The sequence below is a fragment of the Mizuhopecten yessoensis genome, unplaced genomic scaffold, assembly GCF_002113885.1.
Source record: "Mizuhopecten yessoensis strain PY_sf001 unplaced genomic scaffold, ASM211388v2 scaffold10877, whole genome shotgun sequence".
NCBI lineage: Eukaryota > Metazoa > Mollusca > Bivalvia > Pectinida > Pectinidae > Mizuhopecten > Mizuhopecten yessoensis.
In genome coordinates, this window is record NW_018408766.1 from 214,067 (window position 1) to 234,029 (window position 19,963).

Here is a 19,963-nt window from a genome sequence, read left to right on the forward strand (position 1 = left end):
TCTGCGTGAAGAAGAAAGCATGGACGAACACGAAGTTTTAACAACATTGAAGATTTTGATAATAGGTGAAAGTGGAGTTGGGAAATCAAGGTACACAAGAGAAAAAAATTGACATTTGATAAAAATGTTGCTTGGCATTCGTTTTATACAATTTATGCTGCACCGTTTACCATAGTTTAAGTTTGACTTGTTTTGAAAACAGGACACCTATAGGTTTGAATGCCATAAGGTTCTGTTATCAAAACAAACTTTTATTCTTGTGTCACGTTCGTTTGTTTTGATGTCTCAAGTCTGTTGTTACTAAAAATAGACATTGGCATATATATGAATAGGGTCATGGTTACTGAACCATGCACATTTTCTATTTAAGTCCGTGATGCACACATATTTAAACAGACAGTTATTTGGGAGTCATTTTGTATCAACAATAAATAAATATTGATTACTTGTGTGCATTTTACAGCACATTTCACTCATCACATGCTTTTAGGTCCACACTGACTAGTAACGTTACTGCTGATTCAGTGATTTAGCAGTGTAGCCTAGGGTCCCCAAAATGGAACGCTTTTGATATATTTGATGCAGCATTTTTCATTTTCCATAAAACTGAACGGTATGCATTCTCAACCAAGATTTATAATATTGAAAAAATTGAAATGAAAAAAACCTCCTGGGAAACAGAACGGTGCTTCAAGTTAACATAAATATTCCATCATATTTCTAAACATGGAAAATTGTATAATTACTAAAATTTGTCAGAAATTGTCAAAACTTTTTTGAAATATAGAAATATTATTTCAAATGCTGTCAGTTATTTTCATAAACTGACTTATATGATGAATTGTTCCATTTTGGTTTCTCAAATTTTCTTAAGATTCTGTCTTCTGTGATCAACATAATGATGAGATGTTTGTTAAATTCAACTGAGTGTCAATTTCTTAAAAATAGAAGAAAAAAAGCTCAAAAGAGCTATTTCAGGAAGGTGGATATACAGCTAGAGATTTACATACAATAGAGCTCAGTAGGTATACATATTAGCCAGGCCAGACTAATACCGCATTTCTTGTATAACAATACATGTTCCCCTCTAGGATTATATAATCCGTTTCATACATGCACACCTGTCAACTCACCCAGGTTGTCCGGGTCACACCCGGAAACAAGACCCCAGGCCCCCACCAAGAAAAAATTATGTAACATGACATGTGGTTCTGTTTATCTCTTGTCTGTTTTATATAACATCACTTCATTTGGACCATCAAAAAGAATTGAAAGATTTACCTGTGTTGAGGTACACAACCAGGTGTTCATTTATATAATTATCAGTGTCATTAATTACTTTTGGCTTACTGCCCACCAATGAACCATGAAACTTAACTAGGGTATATTATCTCTATACAGGGTGTATGATCTATTATGTGAGAGTTTACATATTTGTAGGTATCTGTACTTTCACATGACCTTATTAAATTTCTCAAAAAACTTTTTATCAATTGGAAATAAGGAAGCTATAGGCAATGTTAAATTTCAGAAAACAAATCTGATTATTAATTTCCTGTTTATTTATTATAATTGTTTATTATTCCAAAAAAGAATTTATTGATTTCCTGCTCATTTTTAGCTCGCCTGTTCTAAGAACATTAATACCCCCGGCGTGAGCGTCAGGGTGAAAATATTAAAGTTTTACCTGCAAGTTATTTAGACGCTTGTCATTCATTAAATTTGTGTATTAGGATGCTGATATTTTGCATGGAGGTTCCTGTGGGGTAAGATATAAGAAGTCAAGTTAAAATTAAAAAGTAATTTCAAATATTTTAGACTTTTGACCTGTTTTGAACTTAACATTTTTAGCTTACCTGGCCTGGAGGGCTGGCTAAGTGAGCTTATGGCATGGTGCGGCTTCCAGCGTCCGGTGTCCGTCAGGTGTCCGGCTACCGTCCGGTGTCAACTTTTTACTTTAAACAACTTCTTCTGAATTCCCAAAAGGCCCAGGGTACTGATATTGGACCTGTAGCATGCTGGGATGAAGGGCTACCAAGTTTGTTCAAATGAATGACCTTGACCCACTTTCAAGGTCACAGGGGTCAAATGTCGTAATATCTTTAAACCACTTCTCAATAACCAAAGGTCCAGGGTACTGATATTGGACCTGTAGCATGTTCGGATAAAGGGCTACCAAGTTTGTTCAAATGAATGACCTTGACCCACTTTGAAGGTCACAGGGGTCAAATTTTGTAAAATCTTCAAACCACTTCTCAATAACCAAAAGGCCCAGCGTACTGAAATTTGGGCCTGCAGTAGCATCATGGGTCAAATGTCGTAATATCTTTAAACCACTTCTCAATAACCAAAGGCCCAGGGTACTGATATTGGACCTGTAGCATGCTGGGATGAAGGGCTACCAAGTTTGTTCAAATGAATGACCTTGACCCACTTTCAAGGTCACAGGGGTCAAATGTCGTAATATCTTTAAACCACTTCTCAATAACCAAAGGCCCAGGGTACTGATATTGGACCTGTAGCATGTTCGGATAAAGGGCTACCAAGTTTCTTCAAATGAATGACCTTGACCCACTTTGAAGGTCACAGGGGTCAAATTTCATTAAATCTTCAAACCACTTCTCAATAACCAAAAGGCCCAGCGTACTGAAATTTGGGCCTGCAGTAGCATCACGGGTCAAATGTCGTAATATCTTTAAACCACTTCTTCTCAATAACCAAAGGCCCAGGATACTGATATTGGACCTGTAGCATGCTGGGATGAAGGGCTACCAAGTTTGTTCAAATGAATGACCTTGACCCACTTTCAAGGTCACAGGGGTCAAATGTCGTAAAATCTTCAAACCACTTCTCAATAACCAAAAGGCCCAGCGTACTGAAATTGGGCCTGTAGCATGTTTGGATAAAGGACTTCCAAGTTTGTTCAAATGAATGACCTTGACCAACTTTCAAGGTCACAGGGGTCAAATGTCCCTACAAAATGATATGGTTAATAAAACTTAGGTAAAACAATCTTTAAATTATTTTCCATGAAACCGCAGTTATCCCATGCCAACAATTCGTTCGATTACATTAAAAGAAGACCGCATTAAGCGGAAGCGGCAAAATCAGGAAATTTGGGAGGGGTGTGATATCACTTTTCTAGGGGGTGTGATATCAGTTTTCTAGGGGGTTTGATATCACTTTTCTAGGGGGTGTGATATCACTTTTCTAGGGGGTGTGATATCACTTTCAAGGGTGTGTGCTATCACTCTAAGGGGTTGTGATATCACCCGGGCTGATATCAACTTGTGGAAATTTTAGACTTATTACACATACAAAAAGGGTGTTATTATTAGTAAACATATGATAAATAGATTAATCAAACAGAAAATTGCTAAAAAGTTAAAAACCATAGCAGATATAGTTTTATTACCAAACAGAAATTACTTGTAGATATGGGTGAAGGATGGAGGTGCAACCAAACTTCAATAAAAGCTTACACCAGTTTCCCCTTAATAAAAAAACCTTTTAATTACTGACATCTTTATTTGAAATACTGTATCCTTGATATTGTACCATATTCTTGTAAGAATTATGATTGTACCTGTAATTATCAATCCAAAATTCACTTCAAATTATTAGATCCTGTGAGGTATTTGTTTTGATTAGTTATTAGGCCTGTACCGTTATTAGGCCTGTACCCAGACTTTGAACTCTTATTACAATAGATCTATTGTTTGTTGTAGTTTGTTGCTGAGATTCACAGATGACACATTTGACCCAGAGCAGGCAGCCACAATAGGTCAGTATTACATGTTTACCTGTTTGTCAATCCATATCACTATGTCCCCACCACAGTTCGTTTACCTTTTCCATTGAATCTTCATCTGTCTGTACAAAATCTTGGTTAGACGTAGCATTTTGCTCCATTACATAAAGATGAATTAGCCTTAACCCTTTCACCCCTATGTAAATTTTTAGAAAACTCTTCCATGCATTGATCTGGATAAGTCTATCATGGTCTACAGTGGTGAAGGGTTAGAGGGGAAAATTGAAAGAAGTACTCTGTACTACACATTTCTTCACAAATGTTAAAATATAAATGTTGCAGTACAAGTATCCTAACCTGCCTCAAATATATTCCTGGCAGTACAGATTTAACTGATCTTATTAAAATGGAAGTATTTTTGTTAGCTTATAATTGCTATAGTATTAGTACATTGGCGGGCAAATTTTAACAAACAGGGTTACCAGTAGTGTACTATACTGTTTAAAAGTTCAATAGTCATCATATTTCATATGTGGGTGCATCTTAAGGAGTACAACACCAATATTTTAAAGGTACAGTAGGCCACTGTGACATATATTTTCTGTTGAAATATAATATCTATGAAAATCCTTGATCTAAAATTCTTGCTCTTATTAATAAGTCTTATAATATATGACTGTTGTCTATTCCTACTTACAAAGAGATTATTTTCAGACTTGTGTCATATACTATTAAGTTAGATTCTTTACAAAGTGTAACATAAGTTATCCATTTCTTGTAAACCTACTCTTTCAGTTTTTTGGTAACTTCCAGATCACTTTAGCTATTAGCTAGGCACCTTTGGTCAGCTGCAGTCAAAGTAATGCGACTCCTAGCTGTCGCCTATCCCTCATTAGGAGGAAGACTCCCTCATTTTGACCAAAATTTACCAATCTCTCTTGAAACTCCCCATTCAAGTCCAAACTCACACAAACTTGAATTCTACATTTTGTGGTCAAATGATCTCCTAGTTACTGCAGGGTGTGTTATTATCTCCTAGTTACTGCAGGGTGTGTTATTATCAAAACAGGCGTGTCTGTATCTAATGAATGCTTTTCTGAGTTATTTTGATACACAAAATGGAAAGATAAGTCGAGCAAAGCAGTTTCAGTCGCGTTTCACACTCTTTCATTTCACACTCTTTCGTCACACACTTTCGTTTCACACTCTTTCGTTTCACACTCTTTCGTTTCACACTCTTTCGTTTTACACTCTTTCATTTCAAACTCTTTTGTTTCACACACTTTTGTTTCACACTCTTTCATTTCACACACTTTCATTTCACACTCTTTCGTTTCACACTCTTTCGTTTCACACTCTTTCGTTTCACACTTTTTCGTGTCACACTCTTTCGTTTCACACACTTTTGTTTCACACTCTTTCGTTTCTCATTATTTCGTTTCACACTTTTTTGTTTCACACACTTTCGTTTTACACTCTTTTGTTTCACACACTTTCGTCACACACTTTTGTTTCACACTTTTGTTTCACACACTTTGGTTTCACACTTTTTCGTTTTACACACTTTCGTTTCACACACTTTCGTTTCACACTCTTTCATTTCACATTCTTTCGTTTTACAGGCTTTCATTTCACACTCTTTCGTTTCACACACTTTCGTTTCACACTCTTTCGTTTAACACTCTTTCATTTCACACACTTTCGTTTCACACTCTTTCGTTTCACACTCTTTCGTTTCACACTCTTTCATTTCACACTCTTTCGTTTCACATTCTTTCATTTCACACTCTTTTGTTTCACACTCTTTCATTTCACACACTTTCGTTTCACACTCTTTCATTTCACACACTATCGTTTCACACTCTTTCATTTCACACACTTTCGTTTCACACTCTTTCGTTTCACACTCTTTCATTTCACACACTTTCGTGTCACACTCTTTCGTTTCAAATACTTTCGTTTCACACTCTTTCGTTTCACACTTCCGTTTCACATTCTTTCGTTTCACACACTTTCGTTTCACACTCTTTCGTTTCACACACTTTCGTTTCACACTCTTTCGTTTCACACTCTTTCGTTTCACACACTTTCGTTTCACATTCTTTCGTTTCACACACTTTCATTATGAAATTTCAGGGGTGAATGAGTTAAAGGCACCCAGCAGAATAAGTGAACAGGTTAATGGCATTTCAGTGAGATAGCGCATTCAAGCGTCCCTTTGAACTTAATAGTCATGATTTTGCTCCATCGTCTAGATCTTTGGACAACATATCCATATGACTAGAAATTAAACTTAACTTGGTTCCGAAGATGGCATACCTAGTGTGCCAAAACATATAAACTATAATAAATAGTGCTGAATAACCTCCCGTCGGATGTTGTATAGCCCATTACACCTGAATTACGGTAAACCTTCGGTCAGTTCGAACAAAATTAAATAAATATTGAAGAACCTGTTCGGATTATACAAAATTATGCTTCAGAAAATAAGCGTGAGTTCGAACTATCGGCAAAAATTTCGGCAAAGTGCAAATGAAGTCACAAACATATACCCGACATATTTTCTTCACCAGAGTAATATGCCTCTATATATCCAATGTAAGGTCGATACGTAACAACGACGGCCTGGCATAGAACAATGGCACATTTATAAATGGGTAAAATGATAGTATATTATTTAATTGAATGTTAATTGATCATTAAACTTTCTTCATTTCGTGATAATTATGATCGTTATTGCGAAGCAGAGGCCCTTGTGTAGGCCCCGAAACAGTACACGTTTCATTTGTGACACAAAAGTTAAGACTACCTATACTAGCTTGTATCAGAGACCTAAATATCTGCGTGGTTAGGTTTTATTTGAATCAGAAACTATTGTATATGTTATTTCGTAATGAATGGTCCGTTTAATAAATTGAAAACATAGTCTACATAACCTGTTGCGTTTACAAGGCGCTACTGTACAGTAAATATAGGTCTATATGTTAGTAAAATTATGTCAGAACATCAACATGTCTGCTTTAAATTATAAGTGATATAGTCCTAATACCTACCAAATTTATTTGAAACCTTCAAAATTACCCATCGCTAATTGGGACACCTGTGGATTGTTTGGGCTTTGACATGAATGCTAATCTCGTCGCTCACCATGACCATATACTGTCCCTGCCATGGCTGGGCGGCCGATTCCTACCGCGACATCGTGTCCTGCCCTACGGTACCCAGATACCTGGTGTGAGGGCACACGTTTACAGGTAATACCTTGATTGGCAATAATTAAGGGATGTCTGGTCGCAATAAAATAATCATAATGCTTAGTTAACACTGTATTTGACAACACACGGGCGATTTCTTAGCGTACAGCCATACAGCGTGACATCAGTTCGTACTGATCGCATGTTATTTATACATTGTCGGGGCCTAAGTTGCAATTGGCTGTCTCGTGCACGATGTATTTTTCAAACAATGTAAAAAAAATGAATCAACGCTAAAATCTGTGACATATATTTATGGTTTGTCTGTCACAGCTGTACTGCAATGCTCACACATACAACCCATTACCCTTATAGACGTGTCTGTTGATCAAAGCATTTTTCCGGGGCCGATCGCCGCAAGCTTTCAATGGAGTTTGCCGAAAAAAATCTTACTTTACGTTTTCATTTGACAAGTTCAGACTATCCGAAATAGGGTCAATCAGAGTTTGAACTATCACTAGCTAGAAAATTATTGTTTTAATTGAAAAAAATATGTGTTCGAACTATCCGCCGATTCGAACTGACCGGAGGTTTACCGTAAATTTAACGTTGTTATTACGACACAAACCAGTAAATAAACATTCGCTTTGAAGAGAAAACAAGAATTACATTTAGATGACCTATTGGAGTATTACCATTATAATGTAATGTATACATGCATGTACTCAAAGATATGGATCGTTACTTTGATTCTCGCATTTCTGACAGGTGTCGACTTTAAAGTGAAAACTCTACAGGTTGATGGTAACAAAGCAAAACTTGCAATCTGGGTATGTATCTTTTTGAAATAAACTGTAAGTATGTACTCTTAACGTGAAATGTTCATGTCCCACAACATGATATGGCAGTGTTGGCTTATATTGATCAAAGTGTTAACTTTTTCCTGGGTCTGTACGAAGGTTCATCTGTCCGTATGATGTCTTGGTTTAGTTCCAATATATGATATCAGACTGTCAACTGAACTGTCATCAAACTTTGAATTTGGTTATATATATATATATATTTATCTTGAAGAGAACTTCATCAACATTTCAAATGTAGGTTATTGTTATCTATATTGTCTAGTTTAGATCCTAAGAGTTCTTTTCTATCAAACAGGGAGTGGAGATTTATGAACTGTTTACAAATATTTTCTGGTTTTGGGGAGATATTTTTTCACTGTCAGTAGATATGTGTTAAGCTTTGAATTTTTCTTTCATATCTTTCCTACAATTTATGTAAAATCTACATATCAGATGAAAATACTGGTGACTGCAGGGCATGACATCACGTCATCTGATTGTAGGGCATGACATCACGTCATCTGATTGTAGGGCATGACATCACGTCATCTAATTGTAGAGCATGACATCATGTCATCTGATTGTAGGGCGTGACATCACGTCATCTGATTGTAGGGCTGACATCACATTATCTGATTGTAGGGCATGACATCATGTCATCTGAATGTAGGGCATGACATCACGTCATCTGATTGTAGGGCATGACATCACGTCATCTGATTGTAGGGCATGACATCACGTCATCTGATTGTAGGGCAAGACATCATGTCATCTGATTGTAGGGCATGACATCACGTCATCTGATTGTAGGGCATGATATCACGTCATCTGATTGTAGGGCATGACATCACGTCATCTGATTGTAGGGCATGACATCACGTCATCTGATTGTAGGGCATGATGTCATTGATTCCATTCCATTATGACGTCACACTTAATGCTCCACGCTCCACTTGTAAATGGCATATAAGATAGAGATTTCTTGCACCCCTACATGACTGCTTATTTATAAACATATAATTATAATTACATAGAATAATATACAAACACAAAAATGCGAGCCCATCTTGTTTTACTGCAGTTTTATTCCATGGCTACAATAAAATGTCTGTTTCCTGAGATAGTAGCAAGTGACTAGATACAACATGTACATATATGATAACTAAGAATGTCTTACTGTGTTTATTATAGGACACTGCAGGTCAAGAGCGATTCCGAACACTGACACCAAGCTACTACAGAGGAGCTCAGGGTGTCATTCTAGGTATGTTTATATCTGATCAGTAAATATATTTCATATATGCAGAAATAATTGATGAAAGGCTCCAATATACACAATACCGTACTACTTATATTCTGTAAAGGCTGATACATGTTGACTCGGATACATAGAGCTGTCAACAATATAATTCTACTATTATTTCCAAAGTAAACATTGATATATACAATGGAACATATAGCACAATTTTTTACATTAATTATCTCCAGTGCTTGACATATTTCCTCCAGCACTCAACTTAGACTTTACATATGAATCGCTTCATAATAGTATTGTTTGCACTCAGGTGTGTCGACCACTTCACTTCCAGCATTCAAGAAAATAAGTTGAGCACTCGAGAGCAAGTTGTCAGTGATGTGTGTTATTCAATGACAATTATAGTATTGAGAGAAATAGTTTGATGTAAATAATTTTCTTTCTGTCTTAATAATTACACATATTTTCTTAATTTCCTGTCATCAAGAATTAATTGAAACTAAGTAAACATATTTGGTCCGAGTCTGGTCTATGAAAATTGCAGTAGGTCTACAAGTGGATATCATCTTCTACTGTATACAAAGTGGATATCATCTACTACTGTATACAAAGTGGATATCATCTACTACTGTATACAAAGTGGATATCATCTACTACTGTATACAAAGTGGATATCATCTACTACTGTATACAAAGTGGATATCATCTACTACTGTATACAAAGTGGATATCATCTACTACTGTATACAAAGTGGATATCATCTACTACTGTATACAAAGTGGATATCATCTACTACTGTATACAAAGTGGATATCATCTACTACTGTATACAAAGTGGATATCATCTACTACTGTATACAAAGTGGATATCATCTACTACTGTATACAAAGTGGATATCATCTACTACTGTATACAAAGTGGATATCATCTACTACTGTATACAAAGTGGATATCATCTACTACTGTATACAAAGTGGATATCATCTACTACTGTATACAAAGTGGATATCATCTACTACTGTATACAAAGTGGATATCATCTACTACTGTATACAAAGTGGATATCATCTACTACTGTATACAAAGTGGATATCATCTACTACTGTATACAAAGTGGATATCATCTACTACTGTATACAAAGTGGATATCATCTACTACTGTATACAAAGTGGATATCATCTACTACTGTATACAAAGTGGATATCATCTACTACTGTATACAAAGTGGATATCATCTACTACTGTATACAAAGTGGATATCATCTACTACTGTATACAAAGTGGATATCATCTACTACTGTATACAAAGTGGATATCATCTACTACTGTATACAAAGTGGATATCATCTACTACTGTATACAAAGTGGATATCATCTACTACTGTATACAAAGTGGATATCATCTACTACTGTATACAAAGTGGATATCATCTACTACTGTATACAAAGTGGATATCATCTACTACTGTATACAAAGTGGATATCATCTACTACTGTATACAAAGTGGATATCATCTACTACTGTATACAAAGTGGATATCATCTACTACTGTATACAAAGTGGATATCATCTACTACTGTATACAAAGTGGATATCATCTACTACTGTATACAAAGTGGATATCATCTACTACTGTATACAAAGTGGATATCATCTACTACTGTATACAAAGTGGATATCATCTACTACTGTATACAAAGTGGATATCATCTACTACTGTATACAAAGTGGATATCATCTACTACTGTATACAAAGTGGATATCATCTACTACTGTATACAAAGTGGATATCATCTACTACTGTATACAAAGTGGATATCATCTACTACTGTATACAAAGTGGATATCATCTACTACTGTATACAAAGTGGATATCATCTACTACTGTATACAAAGTGGATATCATCTACTACTGTATACAAAGTGGATATCATCTACTACTGTATACAAAGTGGATATCATCTACTACTGTATACAAAGTGGATATCATCTACTACTGTATACAAAGTGGATATCATCTACTACTGTATACAAAGTGGATATCATCTACTACTGTATACAAAGTGGATATCATCTACTACTGTATACAAAGTGGATATCATCTACTACTGTATACAAAGTGGATATCATCTACTACTGTATACAAAGTGGATATCATCTACTACTGTATACAAAGTGGATATCATCTACTACTGTATACAAAGTGGATATCATCTACTACTGTATACAAAGTGGATATCATCTACTACTGTATACAAAGTGGATATCATCTACTACTGTATACAAAGTGGATATCATCTACTACTGTATACAAAGTGGATATCATCTACTACTGTATACAAAGTGGATATCATCTACTACTGTATACAAAGTGGATATCATCTACTACTGTATGCAAACACATTTTCACTGCAGTTTAACTCTCGCTGTTTTTGCCCTCTGTAATGAGGACGAATTTATCATAACAGCAAATATTAGTTCACATTATATGGTGCATAGTAATTAAATATTAAGGGCGACGAATATGGATTTTACCAATGAAGGGCGAAGATTTTCTGCTCTACGCTGCAGTATTTATTTGCACAAGGAACTATTCATCTGTTAGACTTAAACAATGTCTAATCTAAGTAATGTTTGTCTTCTCATTATGTACAGTGTATGATGTCACCAGCAAGGCCTCTTTCAACAAACTAGAACAATGGCTAAATGAATTGGAGACTTTCTCAACAAAACATGATCTCATCAAAATGCTTGTCGGAAACAAGATAGACAATGTAAGAACATTGATTATGGTATATATATATAATGTTGATTATGGTATATATATAATGCCAATTGTGAGTCGCAAAACATTTTTTATCATCAAAGGATAAGGCTTGATTTAAAATTTTCAAGTAAGATATAAATGAAGAACCTGTTTGGGTCTTAACTGCAGTGTACCCTGCAGCTACAGCTGATAGAATCATCAAATTGTTTTTATACGCCCGTCAAATTTGATGGAAGTATTATGGTATGGGGTTGTCCGGCCGGCCGGAAACTTTTGTTTGTCCGGCAATCTCCTACATCCTCGACCGATCTCTTTGAAACTTGGTATACATTATAATCATGATATGAAGTTGTGTCTCCCTTAAAAGAATTTTGATTCGACAATTTTTTCCAAAAGTTATTGCCTGTTGTTCATTTCAGTATTTGATTTTTTGTCCAGAGATTTTCTCCTACATTCTTAGCTCACCTGGTCCAAAGGACCATAGTGAGCTTATGTTGTGGCGCAGCGTCCGTCGTCGTCCGTCGTCAACTTTTTCTTTAAAACCTATCTCCTCCTAAACGCCAAAGAGGATTTCAACCAAATTTAGTCTGAAGCATCAGTAGGGATGGGCAATCATTTCTTAAACAAATGAGGTTGGTTCGACCCCTGGAGCCGTGGGGGGCAGGGCCCTGAAGGGGAACATAGCTAAATTTGCTTTAAAACGCATCTCCTGCTTAACGCCAGAGAGGATTTCAACCAAATTTAGTCTGAAGCATCACTAGGGGAGGGCAATCATTTCTTAAATAAATGAGGTTGGTTTGACCCCTGGAGGCGTGGGGGGCAGGGCCCTGAAGGGAAAGTTAGCTAAATTTGCTTTAAAACACATCTCCTAAACACCAGAGAGGGTTTCAACCAAATTAAGTCTGAAGCATCAGTAGGGATGGGCAATAATTTCTTAAATAAATGAGGTTGGTTTGACCCCTGAGGCTAGGGGGGCAGGGCCCTGAAGGGGAACATAGCTAAATTTGCTTTAAAACGCATCTCCTGCTTAACGCCAGAGAGGATTTCAACCAAATTTAGTCTGAAGCATCACTAGGGGAGGGCAATCAGTTCTTAAATAAATGAGGTTGGTTTGACCCCTGGAGCCGTGGGGGGCAGGGCCCTGAAGGGAAAGTTAGCTACATTTGCTTTAAAACACATCTCCTAAACACCAGAGAGGATTTCAACCAAATTAAGTCTGAAGCATCTGTTGGGATGGGCAATAATTTCTTAAATAAATGAGGTTGCTTTGACCCCTGGAGCCGTGGGGGGCAGGGCCCTGGAGGGAAAGTTAGCTACATTTGCTTTAAAACGCATCTCCTAAACACCAGAGAGGATTTCAACCAAATTTAGTCTGAAGCATCACTAGGGGAGGGCAATCATTTTTTGAATAAATGAGGTTGGTTCGACAGTGACGGTTACAACCAGCCAATATTATGAAGGGAGACAACTCAGGTGTATTGATTTTGTAAACTAAATGTTAAAGATTCATTTATTTAAGAAATGATTGCCCATCCCTACTGATGCTTCAGAGGATTGAAATACACTGAACATTTGGGTATTATATGTGATATTTTATGTTGGCAGGAAACACAGGTAATACATTTTGCAAATTGTGATACCAAATTAAGTGAAATGGGAGATTTTTCTGCTTAAATTATCACTCAAACAATCAATATCACTCAACATTATGAAGCGGAAAAAAAAAGAAGATTTTTAAAATTTAATTTTTAAAGAAAAGAAGCAAGAAAACTCCTGTGTATTGATTTTGAAAATTTAATGATTGTCTTGTTATTTGGTTGGTCGACTTTTTGAAAAATCACATATGTTGAATTCTAGTGTATTTTACCTTATGTGTCGTGTTGGCAGGAAAGACGAGAGGTTAGTAAGGAGGAAGGACTCAAGTTTGCGAGGAAACACCACATGTTGTTTATAGAAGCCAGTGCCAAAACAAAAGAGGGAGTGCAGTGTGCTTTCGAAGAACTAGTGGAAAAGGTAGGAGTTGTGATGGACAATTGATATTGTGATTCTGTTTTCCTATGTAATCTGTTCAGTATTAGATAAACCAGAAACGCTGCATTTTGAAAAGTTCACTTCACATTTGAGAACTTCTATGAGAAAACATGATAGATGATAAAAACTGGCTTGAGCAGTGGACCTCCAGTCATTATGCTGTCACTTTAACCAGCTGAGTTATGTGGTTACCGTTAGTAAACTAGCCCACATGCACTTCAGTTATATCGAAAACCAAATCAACTCATTCACCCCTGAAATTTCATAATGTACTCTTCCAACCTTTGAATTGAAAGGAGATAAAATGTGTTTTCAGGGGTGAATGATTTCGGGGAAGGTCACAATATGTAGGAATAACTACAGTAGAATTCTCATGTGTTTTGCCTGCAGTTGCACATTGATCCTTAAAACTAAATATCAATCATTTGTTAACTATTGACAGATCATACAGACACCTGGATTATGGGAGACAGACACACAGGGCAGACGTATAACAGGTCAAGATTCAAATGGAGGTCAAGGAGCAGCATGTGGTGGATACTGTAGTGTAATATGAGTGGACCAAACAGTATGCAGACTGACCAATCATAACTTGCGTAACAAACTTAAGAGAACATGAAGAACCATTGTTTGTGATATTAAACCTTGATTTAAAACCATTGACTATGTCATCCTCAATATTCAGAGGTGACGCTTACCTTTGCTCTCCACACCCCTGGAATATGTTATAGCAAAATTGAAGGCACGCGACTAGCTATTTGATTGGTCTCCGGTAAAAATACCTGACCAATCACTAGGCTGATACCTGACCTTTGAAGATTACAGATGAGCGACACTCGACTTCAAAGCAAGTCAATTTTACCGTTATGCGATTCTTTTTAAAGTACATCAAAAGATCAAACTAGTCTTCTCGTCTCGTCCTGAAGCTTGAGTTTCAAAACTGAGTCTTCAATTTGGCTATGACATATTCCAGGGGTGTAGAGAGCGTAAGTGAGCATAACCCCTGAATATTGAGGATGTGACTATGTATACATATACCATATGTATGTCTTAATGTCTGGCATCGATCATGTAGCAGGGCATGGTTATGCTTCAAGTAGTCAATGTTGCTGCAAGGTCCATCAAATACCAATACCAAAACATAATTTTGTATCTGAAAGTAATATAATGTTAGATCTTTTAATGAGCTTGTAAAAGTTTAAGGCTTAAAGGGAAAGATGACAATTGTTTTACAGTTAATGAAATAACATACACATGTATTATGGTTGTAATACCAGAAATTAAATGTCTAATTATTACTTTACAAGATTATTTCTATGATGGAAAAAATGTTATTCATTGCTAGCTTCTTTAATATTTTTGCAACATTTATTTTTGTTTAAATTTTTATTTTTTTTAGATTCTAGAGATTTTTTCTATAAAAATCTTGAAAAATATAGAAATTACTAGATCCTTTCATGTCCCATTAGTGTTTGTGTCGCCTGCAAAGATGGCATATAGGCAGTGTCGTCATTGTCCACTTGAATGGATTCCGTGTGATAACTGGAGGGAATGCTTTCATTTTCATGAAACTTTTTATGGATAATTATATCATCACTCAGGTGTGTTTTTTGAGCCAAATCTAAAAAGCAACATGACTAGCAGCCGTTCTCTAGGATTTCACGAAAAGTCGCTTTTTTTCCAAATTTTGAGCTTAACACTTGATTGTTGGCTTAGATTTTCATGAAACTTTCTACACCTGCCTTATTATCAATTACCCACTCACAGGCATAATTCCGAAGAAGGCCGTATGGACCTTGGCCATTCAAAACTGAAATTAGTTCTTTCTGTTTACCATTTTTCTTACAATTTTACAAATTATGGCCTCTCTAATTTTTCACAATGACTTAGAAATGCTGAAAATGCTAATGGCTCTCAGCTCAGGATTTTCCCTGACTCAAGTTCAATTTTGACCCAAGCCTTTAGAGGCAGTTGCAGACCCAATTTTGCTGAATTATTGAATCATTTGATAATGGAAATGAAACTATTGTCTAAGTATACAGGAAGTTAAACTCATTCACCCCTGAAATTTCATGATGAACCTTCCAACTTTTGAATTAGAAGAGTTCAAAGGTGTCTTCAAGGGTGAATGAGTTAACAAATGTGTAACAAAAACAAAAAGTTATACAGAGTTAGCGCCATGTTCCACATATGCCAGGTAGTGAATTAAAAAAGTTACAAGAAAATTGTTTTCACATTTTGTCTATTCTTGAAATGTTGTACTTTTCCGTTACCCCGGTATTTATTTAAGTAAGATTTTTAATAAATTTTCATATCTCTGTTAAGTTATAAACTCACTAAAAGGTACACTGTTGAATGGTATTGTTGGGTTGTTATTTCTGTAACAATATATATCACCAATGAAATGTTTTACATGTTAAAGATTATCTAGCATTTATATATTTACATATTCTATGTAAATGTGTTTGTTTTCACTCCGACGTAAAATGAGCTCGACAGATAAAAAGAAAATGGTCTGCGGTAAAACTTTGAGAAAAAAAAATTAATGGCTTTCCAGTAAAACATCTGTCCCACCTCAGGACTCCAGGTTTTGTTAGAGTAAATACCAATAAAATAAAATTAATGATTTGCGCTGACTGATGACCATCCACCTAGTAGGCCAAAACATGTAAACTGGATTAAATTTGCTGTGACTCCCTGTTTGATGTTGTCTGGTCAGCTCTCCTTTTGAATTTCTGTTACTCTTACGGCTGCACTAGTGAATTCCATTTAAGAATCCATCAACTGGGGTACACAGAACTTCACTAAACATCCACTAGGGGACGCTAGATCTCATTTTCTCTTAGATTTGCATAAAAGTTATAGGTGTGAAACCCAATCATGGAGAGAAGTGGTTTCTTTTGGAGTCCTGGGATCGAATAGATTTTAAGAAAAAAAGATTTTTAGGAAAAAAAGTTAAAAACAGAGGTATGGTACATTTTTTTCAGCTGTATATTTTTTAGCCCAATTATGTTGTTTGATTGGAAGGCAGGACGTTATACAACAAGAGCTTCACCGAGCTTCACCTTCTACAGAGCCTTCAAAATCTTCGTCTTACATGTGAATGACTTTGTGATTGGGAAAATTTGCATTAATAAAAAGCAAGGGAGATAACAAAAAATGTTGGTATTGTCAATACAGGTGGTCTTCATACACAGGTTTTATTTATCAAAAAGTGGTCTTTAAGGACAGGTGATCTTTAGATCGGTTTTGCTGTTTTTCTTATTTCCATACCTTTCACTATAAGGAAATTTTCAGATCTTTTGTTACGTTGGGAAACAATACCTTGTGGCCTCAATGTGTGTTATACCTGAATAAGTTTGCCTTTTTTTTTAATGTAGATTATGGTACTTGAATACCTGGATTGGAACAATGAAAAATATGCCCTACTCATTTATAATGATACCGTTGGATTTGTATTATTACATGTATAATATTTTCAGTTACAGGTGTGAAGGAGTGAATTTTGATTTTACATTTGTTATGCATAAATAACTTTACATATAAAAATTGTTACTTATAAATTAATAAATTCTATATAAGCTATAAAGATTTAAATGATTTTCTGTGGATGTAAAATCAAATAAGATTCATTTGTCTTTGTGTTTCTCTTTGAATATCGTTATGAAGCTTTGCTTGTCTGCGAGAGACTTGATGTTGTGTCTGCGAGTTACACAAATTGATTGTATGTCTGGCAATGTTTAAAGAGCTTTAACACTATGTACATCACTTACAGATATCCGGTTCCTTTCCATTTCATGAATAGAGGATTTGTCTTAACGCTCGGTGCTAAATGAAACATTAGTTTTCATCTAGAATAATTTACAAATTGATTAGATAAGGCTTATACCTCACTATTTCAGTCGTTTAAGTTTTTACTTATCATAAATCACTCATTTACAAGAAAACATGGGTGAATGTTAAGTGAGGTTCTGAAAGATATCCTTTACTCTGTGAATTTTATGTCTCATAAATACATTGCTTTAAAAATAATCTGAATAAAAAAATATTCAAATTTAAAAAATAAAGTCATACCACTTTTAGTATTTTCATTTTGATTTACTTAATACTGTCCAAAAAGTGGTCCCTTACCACAGGTTCAGTTCACAGTGAAATCAATACAATGGGGGAAAATAGAATGGGTCTCTTTAACACATGTGGTCACATAACACAGGTGATCACTTAACACAGGTTGTCACATAACACAGATGGTCATGTTACACAGGTGTTCATGTTACACAAGTGGTCACATAACACAAGTTGTCTCACAATGGGGGTGGTCACATGAGCAGGTTCGACTGTAGTAAGTGAAATTAGCAGAATTTTGTACAGTGTTTCATTACTCAACTTAAAAATGGAACATGTTTGATTAATCCAGATTTCAAGAAATGGGAGGTAAAGAGGCAATGGAAGTAATTAATATATGGTGGTGGTGTGGCCTAAAACATTTGTGTAGTTTGCCACAGGAAAAGAGCAGTATGGATCATAAAATAACCTCCCTTCCACTTTGTCCCCCTCCCCTGTTATCTTTCCCATAGTGCTAATTTTTTAAATGAATTATTGAATTAATGCTTTTGTTTGAAAAATGTGTAAAACAAGTTTGTACATAAACAGCTGCAATATGTTTTTCTCAAATTAGACATGTCTTTCAGTGTATTTGTGTGAGAATGAATGAGTGAGAGAGTGAAGTATGAGATGGGAGACAACCCTGTATTTATGCGACATTGTACTGTACATAATCTGAATATTTATGGTTTTAATTATCAAACCATGAAACTCTGTGGTTTACAAGTACATCTTGTAAATAAGCTTTTAAATACATGTATATGGGAATATTTTCTTTTCACTATTTTTTCCCTGTGTACAACAGGCTGTGTTTACTTACAAAATCGAAAATAGTCCTGTGAAAGTTTTAGTCTTGCCATGCTACTTTTATCTTTGTAACCCATCACCATGCCAGATGGAAGTGCTGATATTGTAGTTTGATAATTGATTAGAGTAGCAATTTGATGGCTTACCTGGCACAGTATGTATCAAAATTTAATTCTTTAGATTTGATGCAGGAATTCACTTTTTAGCTCGCCTATTTGAAGAATAGGGGGGCTAAAGTAGTCACCCCGGCGTCGGCGTCCGGGAACCTTCAGAGGTTAAAGTTTTGGTGCAAGTTTTTTCCAAACTGTTGGATCATCACACTCAATACCGCAGTTGTCTATTATGAGTTCAAGTCATTTATATCGAGTGTTAGCAATGTTCTGGGCAATATTTTCATATTTTATGGCCCAAAAACAGCTTAATTGGACTTAGTTAAATTTCAGGTTAAAGTTTTTGGGCAAGTTTTTCCATACAGTGTTGGATCATCACACTCAATACACAGTTGTCTATTATGAGTTAAGGTCATTTATATCGAGTGTAATTGGACTTAGTTAAATTTGAATAAAGTCACTTTAAGATTTCAATAGCTTTCAACAGCTGAAAAATGCCTGAACAACACTTCCGCTGTTAATGCCATTTCTCTTTGAACATCATGTTTTCCTTGGTAATTTAACCTTTTTTCATATTTATTTTTTAAATTGAAAAAAAAATCAATTTTTGTTTCATTGCTTATGCACTGATATTTAGCAATAGGTAATAGTGTATTTTACCGGTTAAAGGATACACAGACGGATAGTGTTATGCAAACTGTAACACTGTTGCATTTTCAAAAAAAGATGCGACAACTTGTGAAAAACACAGTTTGGGAAAGTTGTATATAATATTTTGCACAACCTGTGTAAAAACAGTCGATGAGGGAGAGTAAAAATATTGTAATTATTTTTCTTGTGTGTGTATATATTTGATATCTGTATAATCAAGTATAAAGGGATTGAATGTACTGTAACTCCAGAATTTTGATTGTTTAAAGTTAACTCATTCATCCTTAAAGACACATCTGGGCCCAGTTGTTCAAAAGGTGGTTAGCTTAATCACTCTTTAACGACATTTTTCAACCTTTAATGATATCGTCAATATACGGAATAAAATCTCACAATTTTTCATGTAAATTCACTCTACTAAATATTTGTTATCTGAAAAGTTGTAAC

At 35.4% G+C, this 19,963-nt stretch overlaps 1 protein-coding gene across 1 annotated transcript; it reads left to right on the top strand.

The window, feature by feature from the left end:
- Positions 1-3: 3 nt before the first annotated feature.
- On the top strand, positions 4-14,630 carry LOC110463212 (ras-related protein Rab-18A-like). Its single transcript, XM_021517620.1, has 7 exons — positions 4-90; positions 3,729-3,784; positions 7,714-7,775; positions 8,979-9,051; positions 11,702-11,820; positions 13,701-13,826; positions 14,287-14,630. The coding sequence occupies exons 1-7, from the start codon at positions 20-22 to the stop codon at positions 14,398-14,400; spliced, it is 621 nt and encodes a 206-aa protein (XP_021373295.1). The 5' UTR covers positions 4-19; the 3' UTR covers positions 14,401-14,630.
- The last annotated feature ends 5,333 nt before the right edge of the window (positions 14,631-19,963 follow it).